This window comes from Macrotis lagotis, chromosome 2, assembly GCF_037893015.1.
Source record: "Macrotis lagotis isolate mMagLag1 chromosome 2, bilby.v1.9.chrom.fasta, whole genome shotgun sequence".
In the NCBI taxonomy this organism is placed as follows: Eukaryota; Metazoa; Chordata; class Mammalia; order Peramelemorphia; family Peramelidae; genus Macrotis; species Macrotis lagotis.
This window is the reverse complement of record NC_133659.1, coordinates 146,142,366-146,159,966: the sequence shown is the minus strand read 5'-3', so window position 1 is coordinate 146,159,966 and position 17,601 is coordinate 146,142,366. Positions and strand designations below refer to the sequence as shown.

The window sequence follows — 17,601 nt, the reverse complement described above, 5'->3', positions numbered from 1 at the left end:
TTATTTTAGGATATTGCTGGTGCTTGGCAAAGACTAGAACAGGCTGAGAAGGGTTATGAGGAATGGTTATTAAATGAAATAAGAAGACTGGAACGCCTGGAACATCTGGCTGAGAAATTTAGGCAGAAAGCTTCAACTCATGAATCTTGGGCATATGGTAAGCAGTTCAAATTACATGTGAGAGGTTTGTTAGACCTGAGCTGTGATCAGAAGAATTGGAAATGTCATTGATTTGTGTGACCCTGGGAAAAATGCCTTCACTTCTTTGTTTTAATGCTTCTGAATGAAATTAATTTAAGAGGTGTATGAAAAAATTCTTTTTATAATCTAGCTAATAGTTATTGCCCATTCATTCTATCTTACTTAACTTTTTTTCTGCAGTGATGTTTCTTTTACTCTCAGCTCATAACCTACATCTCCCTTTGCTGGATTCTCTTGAATTAAATAAGATACTTAAATTCCTCATTGGCATTTTTTTGTTGCCTATGCTACATCCAACACTGTCTTAGTTGTTATAGGGGAATATCAACTGGCTAAGCATCTGCCAGTAGAAAATTTGTTGAATTCTATATGAAATAAAATTTTCTGTTCTTGAAAAAACTAACCAACAAAATATCTCATTTTATTTTTACAATCCTGCTGCTTTATTTCAGATTCATTCTAATTTCCTTCAGATCTTAGGCCTATCTATTCAAGTTAACAAACGTTTATTAAGAAGCATTTACTATCTTCCAGGCTCTATGCTAAGAACTGAAGATACAAATACAAACAGAAAGAAAGTCCTTGCCCTCAAGGAGCTTACATTCTAATTGAGGAATACCACAAATAAGAGAAAGCTGAAATTGATATTTGGTGTTAATGAAGCTGTGGTGCAGCCAGGAGTATCATCTTCTTTAAAATAGGGGTTCTTGGAGGAGTCAGCTAATGAGAGATTGAGGCTACAGGGGTGCAGGATACTTCTAATGTATGGCATCCAAGGGTTGATTTCAAGAGTGGAATGGAGTGAGCTCACAGGGTGAAGAGATTTTTGAAGACACTGTAGAGAAAGACTAGGAGAGTCAGGAGAGTGCTGTCTCGAAGGGAATGAAGGTGATCATGAGCATATTTCCATAGCTGTGATAATAATTTTTTGACATTTTATGATCATCCATTGGGTATGCTAAATGGTAATAAAAACTTTCATAAACATAGTATTGCATAGTCTGAAAAATCCTTTTATGTACATTTTTTTTCTTTGAGCCTCACAACAGTCATTTGAAGTAGAGATTGCATTTTTAATAAGGAAACTGTAGACTAAAAGGTAAAGTGATTTCCTCAGTGGCATAGGGTAATAACTGACTCCAGTTGAAGTTCTCAAGTCCTACTCAAATGAACTTAGCCTGTCTACCATGCTACTTCTCTGTAATACTGAGAATGAAGTCTTTCCTATTGAAATAGAAATATAAAAGAGGAAATTGATACTCTTCATTTGTTTTCAATCATATCTGATTCTTTGAAAACTCATTTGGAATTTTTTTGACAAAGATACTATAGTAGTCTGCATTTCCTTCTTCATTTCATTTGATGGAAGAGAAAACTGAGATTACTGACTTGCCCAGGGTCACACAACTGTCTGAGGTCATATTTGAATTTAGGAAGAGTTTTCTTTTTTTTTTTCTTTTTTTAAATTTATTTTTATTAAAGATATTATTTGAGTTTTACAATTTTCCCCCAATCTTGCTTCCCTCCCCCCCACCCCCACCCCACAGATAGCACTCTGTCAGTCTTTACTTTGTTTCCATGTTGTACCTTGATCCAAATTGAGCGTGATGAGAGAGAAATCATATCCTTAAAGAGAACAGAATTCTCAGAGGTAACAAGATCAGACAATAAGATATCTGGTTTTTTTTCTAAATTAAAGGGAATAGTCCTTGTACTTTGTTCAAACTCCACAGCTCCTTATCTGGATACAGATGGCACTCTCCTTTGCAGACAGCCCAAAATTGTTCCCAATTGTTACACTGATGGAATGAGTAAATCCTTCAAGGTTGAACATCACTCCCATGTTGCTGTTAGGGTGTACAGTGTTTTTCTGGTTCTGCTCATCTCACTCAGCATCAGTTCATGCAAATCCCTCCAGGGTTCCCTGAAATAGGAAGAGTTTTCTTGACTCTAGCCCTAGTACTCTATCCAATGCTCCACCTAGCTGCTCTAGACAGGTCATTACTCCTACTTTTCTTACAAATTATTCTTAGTATTCCTTTTTATCCATTAATAATCTCTTGTTATGAAAAAATAGTTGATTTCTAGTCTCCCCCTCTTCCTTCATTTTAATTAATTAATTTATTCAGTTTTAATTACTCTCTAAATTAAAGAATGGAAACTACCTGAGACAAGTTGTCTTCAATTAAGTTTGGATGAAGGTCATCACTGTTCCAAACTGTCAAGATTTAGGCAGTATTTACAGGGAGACTGTTATTCTAGGAATAATGTGTTCATATCTGAACACATACATTTTGGGGAATTACAGAAATAAATAAAAATGAGGCTATAGAAGGAGTAGGTCAAATGGATGGAGAACAAAATATAATCTCTAATTATCATGAGTAGAGTGACACTGATATAGGTAGACATAACTAAGTTGCTAAGCATTATAGTAGAAAATTAGGTTATATTATATGCTAAATGAATTGATTTTTCAATGTATGCAAATTTATGCATGCCAAATTGTTGTATATCACATTGTAAAGGCTCCTGGAAAAGCATTACTGTGAGTGATGTCCCAAGTCCCAATTGAAATAGGTATGTGCCACTTTATGGCTATTCTTTTTCCTCCTTCTCTTGGTTCTTTGGTACTATGGTGTTCATGGGTCACTCTGCAGATATGAACATGTTGACCTGTGGCATCAGAGTATTCATAATTCCTTACCACAACCTTTTCAGGCAAGGAACAGATCTTGCTACAGAAGGATTATGAGTCTGCTTCTCTGACTGAAGTCCGCGCTTTGTTGAGGAAACATGAGGCTTTTGAGAGTGACTTGGCAGCTCACCAGGACCGGGTGGAACAGATTGCAGCCATTGCCCAGGAGCTGAAGTATGTTCTATTTCAAGGCGTGCAGCTGCTGACATTTAGCTGATAAACTCTTTCCAGAGAACCTGATCATGTCATAGGTACAATGTAAGAATTCCACAGATAGCTTCTCAAGTAGATTATCCAGAGTCCAGCAGGGGAGACCTTCCTCTCTCTTCCTGGCCTAAATTTAGCAAGAGAGCCAAACTGGGGAATTCTACAGCAGGAGGTGATTGTATGTGTGTGTGTGTGTGTGTGTGTGTGTGTGTGTGTGTGTGTGTGTGTATGTGTGTGTGTATGTGTGTACATGTGTGCATTTTTAAATGGACTTTAACTTTAACTAATATTGTTTTTCACCTCTGGTAGAAATTATTGTTTTGTTCTCATACATCACTATCCCACTATCCATGACTCCTGGCACAGTTGACTATATTGGCAAGAAGTGAATCCTGAGGAGTTGGGAATATAACTACTGTTAGATATGATTGGGACTGAGGAAGATTAAACATCATCTTGCTCCAAAAAGAAAGTTATCTGCCTTGTGATAGGGAAAATACTCCATGACTCTCAAACTCAATATTATATTATAAAATGAATTCAATTCCTTATCAAAAATATATTTTAGGCAACTTCTTGGGAAGTGTCAGCCTATTGTTGAACCCATAACATTTTAAAAATTATAATTTTTGCCCTCTCTATTAAGTATACTGTTAAAGAATTATTTAAATTTTCCTTGAACTGGGTAAAAGTAAATACCTGAATGATGAGGTTTTTTTCCCTGGAATGTGCCAATATATTCAGTAAACACTGAATAAAATGCAGCTAATTTTTAATTCTTAATCACCTTATTTAATCAATCAACTCTCTAGGCTTGTTGTTTCTCCTTCTCTCTTGTCTTTTCATCTTTGGGTCATATTATTTCTTATTGAACCTACTTTAAAACAGGAGAAACGAAAGGAGAAGAATTCCAGTTCTATTTTGTTGCCTTTTTAAATAGCTAATTAAAGTTTTGATTAGACTTCAACTTTGACCAAAGTTTGAGAAAATTTGTATATTTTATTCATTTGTGTGGTTTCTTAATCATTATTATAGATAATCAGGAGATGTTCATATATGACATTTAACTTTTACTCTTATTTCATTGTTATAAATTCTACTTCTTTTCTTTTGACCAATAATGAGTTGATAATCTAGAGCAATTTCTGATGTACACAAACGGGAAGAAAAAAACCCAAACAATTTACATATTCTTCCACCTAAGCTGCAATATAAATGCCAAGTACAAATTTAATATTATATATTGAAACTATATGCATCCCAGATAGGGACTGGTTTAATTTTTCACTAATTAGGTGGAAGTTGTAAACTGAGTGAGAATAAGGGGGGGAGAGAGGAGAAAAGAGAATAAAGAGAAATATCATTAAGTAACAGAAACAAGATTTTATTTAATCAGGATGAGAAGATATAAACTTGAGCTACACTGAAAGGCACTTAAGAGATAAAGAATTTCTTTATAGTTGCCTAGCACCGGAACAGGTTATTGATAGATTGTGTAGTCTCTTAGGAATCATTTCTGAGATGAAAATATATCTAGTTTTTAATGGTATATTGAAGATAGGATGGACCAGTTGAAATTTCAGAGTCCATTCCAACTTGTCAATGTTTTCATTTAACTGAAATGGAAATGGATGGACTATACATAGGTATGGATTTCATGCAGCTAAACTTGCCTTTAACTTCTGGGAAATACATGTTAAAAAATCTATCAGCATTTATATTTTTTCAATGAACTGCATCAGATCACTGTTTTACAAAGAGACCATGCAACCCATACAACTATTTTCTGTGAAATGGAAGTAGATATATCCTGGAAATTGTTGTTATTGCTTTTCTCACTGGTGTCATCAATAATGCTGCCCATTTCATTTGTTAATAAGTGAAAAGAGTTTTGCTTTGCTCACATGGGGTAGGTCACTTGAATATTAGAGAACCCTTTGGGTTCATATGGTATCCTACATCCAGTGGCTAAGTAGAATGTGTTTTGCGACAGACCAAAGACACAAAGCAATGGAAGTTATTCCCACTCAGCTTCTTTTGATGTCAACAGAATTCTAAGGTCTGTCCTCCAGATCAGAGAGTTGACTTTGTCACAGATTCACTGCCAGATCTTCTTTAAAAATAATCATCTCCAGAGACCTGAACTATCGAACTAAGAGAATGATAGATGCCAAAGTACTAAGTACAGCCCATATTTTTTACAAAAATCAATACTATGTTTAGAATAAATATAGAGATATTATGAAGCCATTAGCCAGAATTTTTTTTTTATTCTTTTCTACATTTATCAAGGGTTAATGAGGCTATGACATACATAATGATAAAAAGTCTGAAACTGAACAGCAATTGTCTGAGTCAAAACATCTTTGTTTTCTAATCTCTGACCATATATTTGAATTGTTGGCCCTATGTACAATTTTAGCACATCTTCATAGGAATGATACATTTTTTTCTACTTTTCCTTAGTGAATTGGATTATCATGATTCTTCAAGTGTCAATGACCGATGCCAAAAGATCTGCGATCAATGGGACAGATTGGGGACACTTACTCAAAAAAGAAGAGAGGCCTTAGAGGTATAAAGCTTTGGAGCTGCCTGTTTGACATAAATTTTCTCAGTAGAAAAGTATTCACAGTGCTAAACTATAATTGTTGCAGGCCAGCATTATGGGAAGAACTACTAAAAAAGATTCCATATCAAAGGGGTACAAAATTAGGGGAATCATGGCTAGAATTGGGACAAATAAGTCAGTACACACACACACACACACACACACACACACACACACACACACAGTTACAATTAAAAAACACTCAAATTTCCATAATAGAATTGGATACCATAACACTGAGAAATTTCAAAATTTGAATTCCCAAAAGTCTGTCTAACTGAGATTAAACTTTATGGAAACCCAATGAGAGATGAAAAATAACAATGGGAAAAAATGTGATTTTTAAGAAATATTTTTATAAAGCAGAATTTGGATGAATTTAGTCACTAATAGATGACATTCAATAGGTGTCCTTATGTCATAATAAATATTTGTCTGTTAGCTGAGAATTATTTTCTTCTGTACTTAAAATAGGAAGTATTTCAATTTTCTGAACTTTGCTCTGATGAAATTTAAAATAGTAACTTCAACTCTCCTAAAAGCCAACAGACTATTTTGTTTCTTCCTTCAAAGTTTATTAAAGAGTGAAGTTTATGTATGTAAAATTAAAAGGTTCAAATAGTTTAGAATGAAAGAAATATTAAACTAAATGTAGAGGGTTTATTTGCATCCAATTGCATCCAATCCCTCCAACTTCTATATATCTTTTTTCCCACTTCATTCATTATGAGACAAAAGACAAATCTATAGTTGTCATAGTAATGTTCTGTTTACCAATAAAATCCCTGAAAAAATTTTAAGTAATAAAGAAATATTTGCTAATTTAATGTACCTGAATATTATTTTCTTCCTGTGACATGAAAGGCAGAATAACCCCTCCAAACTGCACATTCTTTTTCTTTTTAGTTCCTCTTCTGGGTGACCTCAGGTTAGTCACTTAATTTTGCACCTCTCCTTATATTTATAAATTAGGAATGATACAGCATAGTCTGCTAGCCAGCATATTTGGGGAGAAGAATATTCCTACTAAATCCTGGTTGAAAGCAAATTATTATGGATAGAATTTTAAAAAAATTAACATAATAAAATTCACTTAATTATTATAGTGTATATAAGTATATAATACATAATAAAATACACTTAACACTGAAATTATAGTGAATATAATTTAATCTTTAACTTGGAAAGCACTTTAGTATCTTACAGCACCTCACGTTCACTATTCTGAGCATCATTCTGCATATTGCTGGCTAACAGAATTCTGGTTACCAGATAGCAATGAGTTTGCTACATTAAAATTCTTCTCAATTAAATCAGGAAATTTTTATTTTATGAAGGGCTTTTATATTTCCAAAAAATTTGCAATGATGTCACCAATGTTAAATATCTTTTCTTATGTATATACAGAGGACTGAGAAACTGCTAGAAACTATTGATCAACTTCACCTGGAGTTTGCTAAGAGAGCTGCCCCCTTCAACAACTGGATGGAAGGTGCTATGGAAGACTTGCAAGACATGTTTATTGTGCACAGTATTGAGGAAATTCAGGTACCTGAGCTTCAGAAGAATCTCCTGATCCATGGGGAAAAACTATAGCATTTAGTCTGTTTCTACTGAAATGAATGTCACATACCCAGGAGAGCCCTGACGATCTTTGTCTTATTAGCACTTATTATGGTGCTTTTCATATAGTAGGCACTTAGTAACTATTCTTTATAATATATTTGTTTGAACCATAGATTACCTTATCTTATAAACTGTTTGAATGCTATTTGCCTTGATTATAAGACGGTTAAAAAAGTGGAAAATTCTAAGATTACACAGGAAACTGGGTCTTTGTAAATACACAATTTTTCATTAGAATTCTTAGTGTGATAGACAAAAAGGCATAAGTTTTGTGGACCAATGAAATATCACTGTGTAGTATGCATTTATTTGACTGGTAGTGCCTAAGATTTAGGGAAAAGTACCATTTGTGAAATTTTGCCATTGCCTCAAGGAAAAAAATAAAGTTAAAAGAAGCAAGAAAATAGTTGATAGATTCCATAGACAAATATTTGTAAAAGTCACATTTTAAACATTAAAAAAAGTGACTCTCTCATAATACTTTTTTTTTGAGAAGGAAATTCAATCTTCATGCTAATTTTGAAGGTCAGTTAGGTGTAGATCTGCACAATGGGAGTTGAAGAATTTCACAAGCTGGTACATCTGCTCATGCTCCATCTGCAATTTCCAGTAGTTATGGAATTCAGAACTAGAAAATCCTTGAAGATAATCTACCTAAAAAGATAATCTAATTAGAAATGAGAAAACTGAAGAACAGGGGAGTTAAAAGACTTGCCCAAGGTGAATAATGACCAAATAATGCCAAGTAAATTGTAAAATTGACACTTGGGATTTGTCAGCAGCTGTTCTTAAAAGCCCTGATGACATACATGAAGAGTTTGCTCCAGGATTTCAGGATATCATCCATGGTTTACAAATAGAATGAATAGAAAGGAAAATAAATTGTTTTACTCTCAGTGCCATCAAACATTTTATAAAGTAGAAAAGAAATGCTGAATATTTGAATTCTGGCTCAGAGCTCGAAAATTACAAATTAGACCTACAAGTCAAGTAAGTTGTTTTAGTTTTTAAAGAAATAAAAATTGAAATGGGAGGAGAGGGGAGTGTGGATTGAGACACTATTGCTACTGGAAATTTTTTTCTCTATTTTAGCTCCTAACTCAGATTAAGATTGAATGAAAAGTCTTGAAAAATGCTCAGAAAATTTTTGAGGAAGGAACAGAACATATCTGATAAGAGTACATCTTAGGTTAGAGACAAGAATTTAAAGCACATTTAGCCAGTAGTCCCTTCTTTCCTCACTCTTAATTCATCTTTTTCTGTCTTTTCTTTCCCATGAGTGCAGGTAGCATAATCCCAAACTGAGCAGGTGTGTAGTGGCAACTAAAAAGCCTAATCCCAAATTTGTCTCCATTGCATCCACACCACTCTAGACTTTCTTTCAAATTACTGGGTCTATAAATATTAGATGTACCTAAGTGGAGAAGAACCAAGTGTATGTCTGTAGTTTGGGCTAATCCTAGGCTTCATGATTCAATTTCCAGGTGCCATGGAGACCAGGATTTGTCAGATTCTGGTCTAATTTAAACTCCCATGCAGATAAATCAAGAACATTTAGATTTGGGTAAAAGTAGAAAGAACTATTCAAATGCAAAGTATATTTTTATGTGAAATGATTACTTTGAACAATGATAATAAATTCCAGAATAGTTTTGTTGGTTTTTCTTATATATTATGTTTAAGTACAGGCTGACAATCTAATATCTTCTAATTTTGGAATAGACATTTTCTGTTCAAGTGATTAAGTGTACTTATGAAGCCCAGTTTGAAGTTGAAGGTTGTTTCTTTATTTGGAGAAAGGTTAAGTGCCAATATTGATTTGTTACAGAATCCAGCGTTAGCATTAATCTCTCATTGTTTTATCATCCACATGCCAGTTACACCTTTGTGTAGCTATATATAAGGCATCACTGTCAAATTCTTTAGGTCCAAAGAATAGGTTTGGTAAAGAGTAGTTTTTATAAAACCTGATGGGGACAATAGCTTTATGTCCTTTTCTTTTCCTGGGAGCTGAGAGGAATTTCTCTTGAGGTGTTAGGTTTGCAGTATGGAGATATAAAACTCTTATAAACTAAAACTAAATTAAACTCTATTAGCTCCAAAAGGGGACATCTATCTATGCAGATGATCAAGAAATACTGTTTATTGTTCAGTAGTTTCAGTCATCTCTGACTTTTCAGGACCACATTTTTTTTTTTTGTTTTGTTTTGTTTAGTTTTTCCTCTCTCTTATTTTGGCAAGTTTCTGAGAGTGGTTTGCCTTTCTTTCTCTAACTCATTCTACAGATGTGAAAACTGAGGCAAAACATGGTTAAGTGACTTACCCAAAGTCACACACATCTGTCTGAGGCCAGATGTGAATTGCGATCTTCCTAATGCCAAACCCTCTATTGTGTCACCGATACCAGTGATGAATAACAATGTTGATAAGTCATCCCTTTTTTAAAGATTCTGGGCCATGATTCAGTATTTATTTATTAAGTGGGTCAAGATATACTATGCAAGGTGCTAAAGATACAAAAGTTAAAAAAAACCTGCTCATAGTTTAAGGCATATGTTTCTGATTTTATCTAGGTGCATTCTAGATGATTGTATTTGCTTTAAAATCCGAGTTTGGTCCATGTTGAAAGAACTTGACTTGTGTGCATGAAGTGATAGCTAATAATGATATAGTGCATACTATGTCCCAGATCCTGTACTAAAGTAGCACTTTACAATTATTATCTTATTTGATTACTATGACATCCCTGGGAGGTAGATGCTATTATTATCCTCATTTTACATATGGGATACTGAGGCAGATAGAAGCTATAAATAGCTCGAAAGTATCTGAGGCTGCATTTCAGGTACGCCTGACTCCAGGTCACTTAATACACATTATAAAAGTATTAAAAAAAAAAGAAAAGAAAAAGTCAAGCTTCCCTCTCTGATAGATCCTTAAAGATATACGTTAGTACAGAAATGAATACTGAAGGTTGTGAAGATCTCTTACACTACATTGAATTGGACTTTCCTCCTTTCTCTACTCCCCTGCAGAGTTTAATCACTGCCCACGAGCAATTCAAAGCAACACTGCCAGAAGCAGATGGTGAAAGACAGTCTATCATGTCCATTCAGAATGAGGTGGAGAAGGTTATTCAGAGCTACAACATCAGAATCAGCTCAAGCAACCCATACAGCACCGTCACCATGGAAGAACTTCGTGCCAAATGGGACAAGGTGGGTATTTGGGCAGGAGTGGGGGGATCAAGGGAGGTAGCAAGAAGAGAATGTGGCAAGGTTAATAGTTAGGGTACTTGAAGATTGCCTAGGAACCTTTGACTTCTTACCATGGTCAAAATCTAATTCTCTCCCTCCTTCTTTCCTGCTCCTTTTTCTCTCCTTCCCCTCCTCTCTCCATCTCTCTCTCTCTCTCTCTCCCTCAAACACATACACACACACACACACACACACACACACAAGCACACTGTATTCTTTCCAAAGATAAAATATATTCCCATGCTCTGCCTTAGAAATGCTTATGAGAAATGTTTCTTGTTTGAGGAAAAAGAAGCAGAAAATTTTATTTGTGAAGATTGGTAGGGAAATGTTCCAAATATTGGATTAATCAACATGATTAATGATGTACCATCGTAAAGGCAATTTTTAAAATGGATAAATTTTAAGACATCAATGTTTAGAGTCCTTAATTGCAGAATACTTTAGGAAACAAATGTTGTAGTCCAAATATATGAATTTAAAATGCAGTAATAACACAACACTTTATGGTTTATGGCATGCTTTATCCATAAATGTTGCAAATAATGCAAATACTTTTATATTTATTTTATGAGTGAAGGGATGGAGCCTCACAGAGATTAAATAATTTACAGGGTCACACTAAGCAGAACCAGGAAACAAATCCAGCTCTCTTGACTTTAGGTTTAGTGTTATTTCCATTTTATCATTTCACTTCTCTTAGGTGGAGGGAAGTTCCTTAGAAGGATATACTTCATTTGGGAAAATAAAGAAATGCCTGATTAATATGCTAGCCATTAAACTCTAGAAAAGGACCCTACTCAAATTTTATTGTAGTCATAAATGTTACAGCTTGGACCATCTCTGCCTCAGTCTTAGATGAAAGGCAGTTAGCTAATTTAAAAAAAAATGACATGGTAAATCAATTTTGCTTTGCTGATGTCTCATCTCTAAAGAAAAAAAAATATCTACCCATGTAAACTCTAGATTTTGTGGGTCCTGATTTTTGTACAAAGTAATTTAGGGACTATGAAAGATATGTTCTTGAATGATGCCTTAGTAAAGCAATCCACCGTCCTCATCCTTGGAGGTAGTTTTCAAAGCCGCATTCTTTAAAAGATTTACTTTCAGGTACTCATATTTTTCTGAAGATAAAGAAAATTTTTCCTTTAGATTTGGTTTCTTTGACTCTTTAGAAGATGGTGGGCCCTGTGTTTCTGTATCATCTCCAACCCAGCCACACACTTTTCCCAACCTCTTTCTTTTCCTCCCCTGCCTCCCTGTTTCACCTTTCATCTCCTTATTCTCCTGTCCCCTTCTCTCTTCTCCCCTTTGGGATTGTCACTGAATCTATGTGGTAATCCTTGTTGGTAGAAGAGATACCTTTTAACACTTGATGCACTTGTGTCCTGTGACAGGTCAAACAGCTTGTGCCAGTAAGGGATCAATCCCTACAAGAGGAACTGGCTCGCCAGCATGCTAATGAGCGACTTCGGCGCCAGTTTGCCGCCCAGGCCAATGCTGTTGGACCATGGATCCAGAACAAAATGGAGGTAAATCATCATGTTGTTCAGAGAACTTCTATCAGAATATTTTAAAAAACTTTTACTGGGGTGGCTAGGTGGCACAATTCGGCCTCAGACACTTAGTAATTACCTAGCTGTGTGGCCTTGGGCAAGCCACTTAACCCCATTGCTTTGCAAAAGCCTAAAAACAAAAACAAAATTTTTACCAACTCAGACAAAGGTTATTTTTTACCAATATCAGAATAATTTTATTTTTCATCATCATCAATCATTTATATTAAATATTTACAGTTTTCCAGATACTGTGCTGAGCAATGGAGGTACAAAAGAGGACAAAAGCAAGACCCCTATTCTCTAGGAATTTAATGGAGAGATGGCTTACAAACAATTATGTATTTTCAAAATGTTTGCCTATTGTGTATATCACAGGTAATCTCAGGGGAGTTATGATTTATGTCCCAACACATTTCCAAAAAAAAAAAAAAAGGATTTGAAATGACAGTAATTTCTATCAGTGTTATAAGAACATATTTTCTACTCTTTCCTCCACATTTTAACTGCTTCAGATTGCTTTTAACATCTGTAGGACTATAGCCATTTGTGTGGCTACTTTCCATAGACAGGAATCTTAACCAGAAAGTGTTATTGGCCTCCCTCTGAAGAAGGAAGGAAAGATCTTCTTTTGGAGATTGGTTTACTTGGCAGTTAATGAGGATGTTGGTGGGGGTCTTAACATTTTTTCTGAACAAAGGTCTAGAATTTAAACAGTATCATGAGTTTGGAGGAACATATTATTCACCATGTGGCTGTGCTCTGGTGTGGGTTATATTAGTTGTCAGCAGGAATAACTAAACTTTTCAGAGCAATAAATGCTCATTCTTTGAAAAAATTATAAATGCTGTTTGTAGCATTTAAGTCTCTGGGTTTATCCTGTTTCAAGGAACAAACCAAGGGAAAATTTATTAGGATCATTACCCAACTTCTATCCCCTGCCTCACATTTTTAGTGCTAAAATAACAATTTTTGAAGGTAAAAAAGGCACATGTATTTACTATAGGAAGCTTGAAGTATTTCTGAATGTTAGTTCATTGCTGCATCTATGCATTTTGTTTTATTCTTCAGGTCATATTATATGTACCTAGTTAGGAACATTTTAATCCTTAACATCAGTGAGAGTTAAATCTCTGGTCTTTCCTTCCTCTTCTCCCCTCTGTATATTCCTATAGTCTTGTTATTTTCTATTTTCTAAACTTTTTCACTCCCATCAAATGGGAAAACTAGGCTTGGAGTCAGAATGATCTTATTTAAAATTCTACCTTAGTTGCTTATTGGCTGTGTGACCATGGGCAGCTTACTCAGCCTCTCTGGATCTGTTTCCTAATTTATAAAATAGGGAAGGTTGGACTTGTTGGCCTCTAGGGACCTTTCCATCTCTGACTCTTAATATCCTTTGGCCTTATCACTCAGGCTCTCTCAGAAATGAGGGAGGACTAGATGGTAGATTCCTGCTCATCATCATGCAAAGATGGAATGGCCACTTATTAGGCATGTTGTAGAGAGTTCTAGTGCAGGCAATAGGTTGAACCAAATAGCCTCTAAATTGGGTTTTTTTCCCAACTCTTGAGACTCTATAATACTTCTACATTGTCCTAAAAGTGAACTAGTTTTTCCTAGTTTGTCTGTGTAACCACTTGTCTTTGTCCATCTGTGTCCATTGAACAGGAAATTGCTCGCAGTTCTATCCAGATCACTGGGGCTTTAGAAGACCAGATGAACCAATTGAAGCAGTATGAACATAACATCATTAATTACAAAAATAATATTGACAAACTGGAGGGAGACCATCAGCTTATCCAGGAAGCCCTAGTATTTGACAACAAGCACACTAATTATACCATGGAGGTATGTGAGTCATGAATTTGTGACAATAATAATAATAATAATAATAATAATAATAATAAATTATAACTAGCACTTTGAAGTTTGCATCTCATTTTATCCTTTTAGCAACCCTAGAAAGTAGGTACTATTGTTATTCCAATTTTAGAGATAAGGAAACCAAGGTAGGCAAAAGTTTGGAACTCAGGTCTTCCTGATTCCAAGTTCAGTACTCTATCAGTTCTGCCATAGAGCACGTTATATTTTACAAGGTGTTCTATGTATATATTATTTCATTGATTCTTACATCCTCCTGAGAGATAGTTGATATAAGTTAAATTAATATAATATATATTATACATATATATATATAATATTTAATAAGTTGATATAAGTTAAATTCCTATACCCTGCCTTTGCTCAGAGTACTCCCTGCACCCAAATTAATTTGGATTGTTTTTAAAGTAGAGAAGATGAGTGTTTTTACTGTTGATATTTTTTCCTCTATGCTCAACACTGGATTTAAGATTTTTCTCAGTGGGAAGAACGTCTCATTATCCAAATCACATTTGGATAGCAACTTCTTCCTGCAGTTTTGATTATTTGATTTGTCCAGAAGAAATACAAAATAAGGAAAAGTCAGTATTTCCTGTTCTAGTAGAGTTTTTCATGTATACAAATGATTGCCTGATCTTTCACTTTTAGAGCTCCAGTATTATGAAGGGATCCTGAGAATGTCTTACTAGAGAGCCCAGTTCAATTCAATAAATATTATTAAGTACCCACTATTTATAGCACCCCATTCCAGGAGCTGGAGGGTGACAATGTTAGAGAAGATAAATTGCCCTCTCGAAGCTTACATCCTATTAATAAGGGATCAACTGTGTAAAACATGAGGAAAGAATGTAATGAAACCTTCGAACTAGCTCTGCTTTTCTCCATTTGGATTGATTCTAAGGCTCTGGACAGGAACAGGCAGAGGGTGATTGGACTAGTTAGATGGAGAACTAACAATTTCATATTTTCTCTGGTAGCATATTCGTGTTGGATGGGAGTTGCTGTTGACAACTATTGCCAGGACTATTAATGAGGTGGAGACCCAGATCCTTACTAGAGATGCTAAGGGTATTACCCAGGAACAAATGAATGAGTTCAGAGCATCTTTCAACCACTTTGACAGGGTACAGTACTCTTTCTGTTTTCTTACTGTTATATAGTTAGATTGATTTTAGAATGACCTATAATACTTTCTTTTTCAATGAAAAGAGAATGCATTTGTTTTTATTATTTAGAATTTTTTTACAGTTTTTCCCCGAATCTCACTTCCCTCCCCTCCCCCTCCCCCCACAGAAAGCAATCTTTTAGTCTTTACATTGTTTCCATGGTATACATTGATCTAAGTTGAATGTGATGAGAGAGAAATTATATCCCTAAGGAAGGAAAACAAAGTATTGTGTCTGATTGTTGTACTAATGGAATGAGTAAGTCCATCAAGGTTGATCATCACTCCCATGTTGCTGCTAGGGTGCACAATGTTCCTCTTGTTCTGGTTATTTTGCTCAGCATCAGTCAGTACAAATCCTTCTGGGCTTCCCTGAATTCCCATCCCTCCTGGCTTCTAATAGAACAATAGTGTTCCATCACATACATATACCACATTTTATTAAGCCATTCCCCAACTGAAGGACATTTATTCAATTTCCAATTCTTTGCCACCATGAACAGAGCTGCTATGAATATTTTTGTACATTAAGAATAAACATAATACCCCTCTCCCCAAAAAATATAGACCCCCTTGAGAAATAAAGTAAAAGAAAGAGAAAAAAATGTGTTTCAGTTTGTGTTCTGATACCATCAGCTCTGTCTCAGGTGCATCACATTCTTTATGATAAGTCCATCACAAAAGTTACTTCTATATTTTTCCACTGTTGCCATTACTGATTGTAATTCCCTCCATTCATACCTCCCCACTACCATATATTATATTTTCTCTCTCCTTTCACTCTGTTCCTCGTCTAAAATGTGCTGTAGGGTAGATGAGTGGTACAGCAGACTTATCACTGGCCTTGGGGCCAAGAGGTCCTGAGCCCACATACCACCCTCTGAGACCCAGCAACCACCTGGCCCCATGGTCCCGGACAGGCCACCCAATCCCAGCCCCTTGCAAGAAGTAAAAAAGAAAATGTGTTATATCTGACTATACTCTCCTATGATCTACCCTCTCCTCTGTCACCAACATCCCCCCTTCCCCCTTTCATCCTTCTCTCCTTTTTACTCTAGATGTCTATACCCTATTGAGTGTGTATGCTGTTTCCTCTCTGAGCCATTTCTGATGAGAGTGAAGGTTCCCTCATTACCCCTCACCTTCCCCCTTCCATATCATTGCAATAGCTCATTGCAAAATATATATCTTTTATATAAAATATCTTAGCCTATTCCACCTCTCCTTTTTCCTACTCCCAGTATATTTCCCTTTCAGCTATTGACTCCATTTTTATGACATATTATATCTTCAAATCCAGCTCTCTCCTGTGCTTCATCTATAAAACCTCCTTCTACCTGCTCTATTAAATGAGAAATTTCATATGAGTATTATCAGTATCATTTTTCTGTGCAGGAATATATGCAGTTCATCATCATTAAGTCCCCTCATATTTTACCCTTCTCTTCCGCTTATCCGAGCCCTGTATTTGAAGGTTAAACTTTCTGTTCAGCTCTGGTCATTTCAACAGGAACATTTGAAATTCCCCTGGTTCATTAAATGTCCATCTTTTCCCCATAAGAGCATGTTCAGTTTTGCTGGGTAGTTGATTCTCAGTTGCATTCCAAACTCTTTTGCCTTCTGGAATATTATATTCCAAGTCCTATGGGCCCTTAATGTAATTTCTGCTAAGTCCTATGTGATTCTGACCGCAGCTCCACGCTATTTGAATTGTGTCCTTCTGGCTGCTTGTAATATTTTCTCTTTGACATGGGAATTTTGGAACTTGGCTATAATATTCCTGGGGGTTGGGTTTTTTTTAATCTCTTTCTGGGGGAGATTGGTGGATTCTCTCCATTTCTATTTTGCCCTCTGCTTCTAGGATATCTGAGCAATTTTCCCGTAGAAATTCTTTAAACATGGGGTCAGGGCTCTTTTCCTGATCATGACTTTCAGGTATCCCAATAATTTTTAAATTATCTTTCCTGAATCTGTTTTCCAGAGCAGCTGTTTTTTTCAATGAAATGTTTCACATTTTCTTCTAATTTTTCATTCTTTTGGTGTTGAAGTATTGTGTCTTGACTTCTCATAAAGTCATCAGCTTCCTTTAGCTCCATTCTACATCTGAAGTATTTGTTTTCCTTAGAGAGATTTCTTATCTCCTTTTCCATCTGGCCAATTCTGCTTTTTTAAAGCATTCTCCTCAATAACTTTATGAACTGTTTTAACCATTTGACCTCAGCTGGTTTTTAACATGTTATTTTCTTCAGCATTTTTTGTATCTCCTTGACTAAGGTGTTGTCTTCGTTTTCATGTTTTTTTTCTGCATCTCTCTCATTTCTTTTCCCAATTTTTCTTCTATCTCTCTTACTTGATTTTCAATATCTTTTTTGAGCTCTGTCATAGCCTGAGCCCAA

At 35.3% G+C, this 17,601-nt stretch overlaps 1 protein-coding gene across 2 annotated transcripts in view; it reads left to right on the top strand.

Annotated features, from left to right (window-relative positions):
• The window catches only part of ACTN2 (actinin alpha 2), a 98,566-nt gene that overhangs the window by 72,056 nt on the left and 8,909 nt on the right, over positions 1–17,601 (top strand). For both annotated transcript variants that reach the window (XM_074222950.1, XM_074222951.1), the window contains exons 11-18: positions 10–157; positions 2,923–3,073; positions 5,573–5,681; positions 7,125–7,265; positions 10,379–10,561; positions 11,998–12,132; positions 13,828–14,007; positions 15,018–15,164. In XM_074222950.1, the coding sequence (XP_074079051.1) occupies positions 10–157; positions 2,923–3,073; positions 5,573–5,681; positions 7,125–7,265; positions 10,379–10,561; positions 11,998–12,132; positions 13,828–14,007; positions 15,018–15,164 (1,194 nt within the window). The remainder of the gene's footprint in view (positions 1–9; positions 158–2,922; positions 3,074–5,572; positions 5,682–7,124; positions 7,266–10,378; positions 10,562–11,997; positions 12,133–13,827; positions 14,008–15,017; positions 15,165–17,601) is intronic.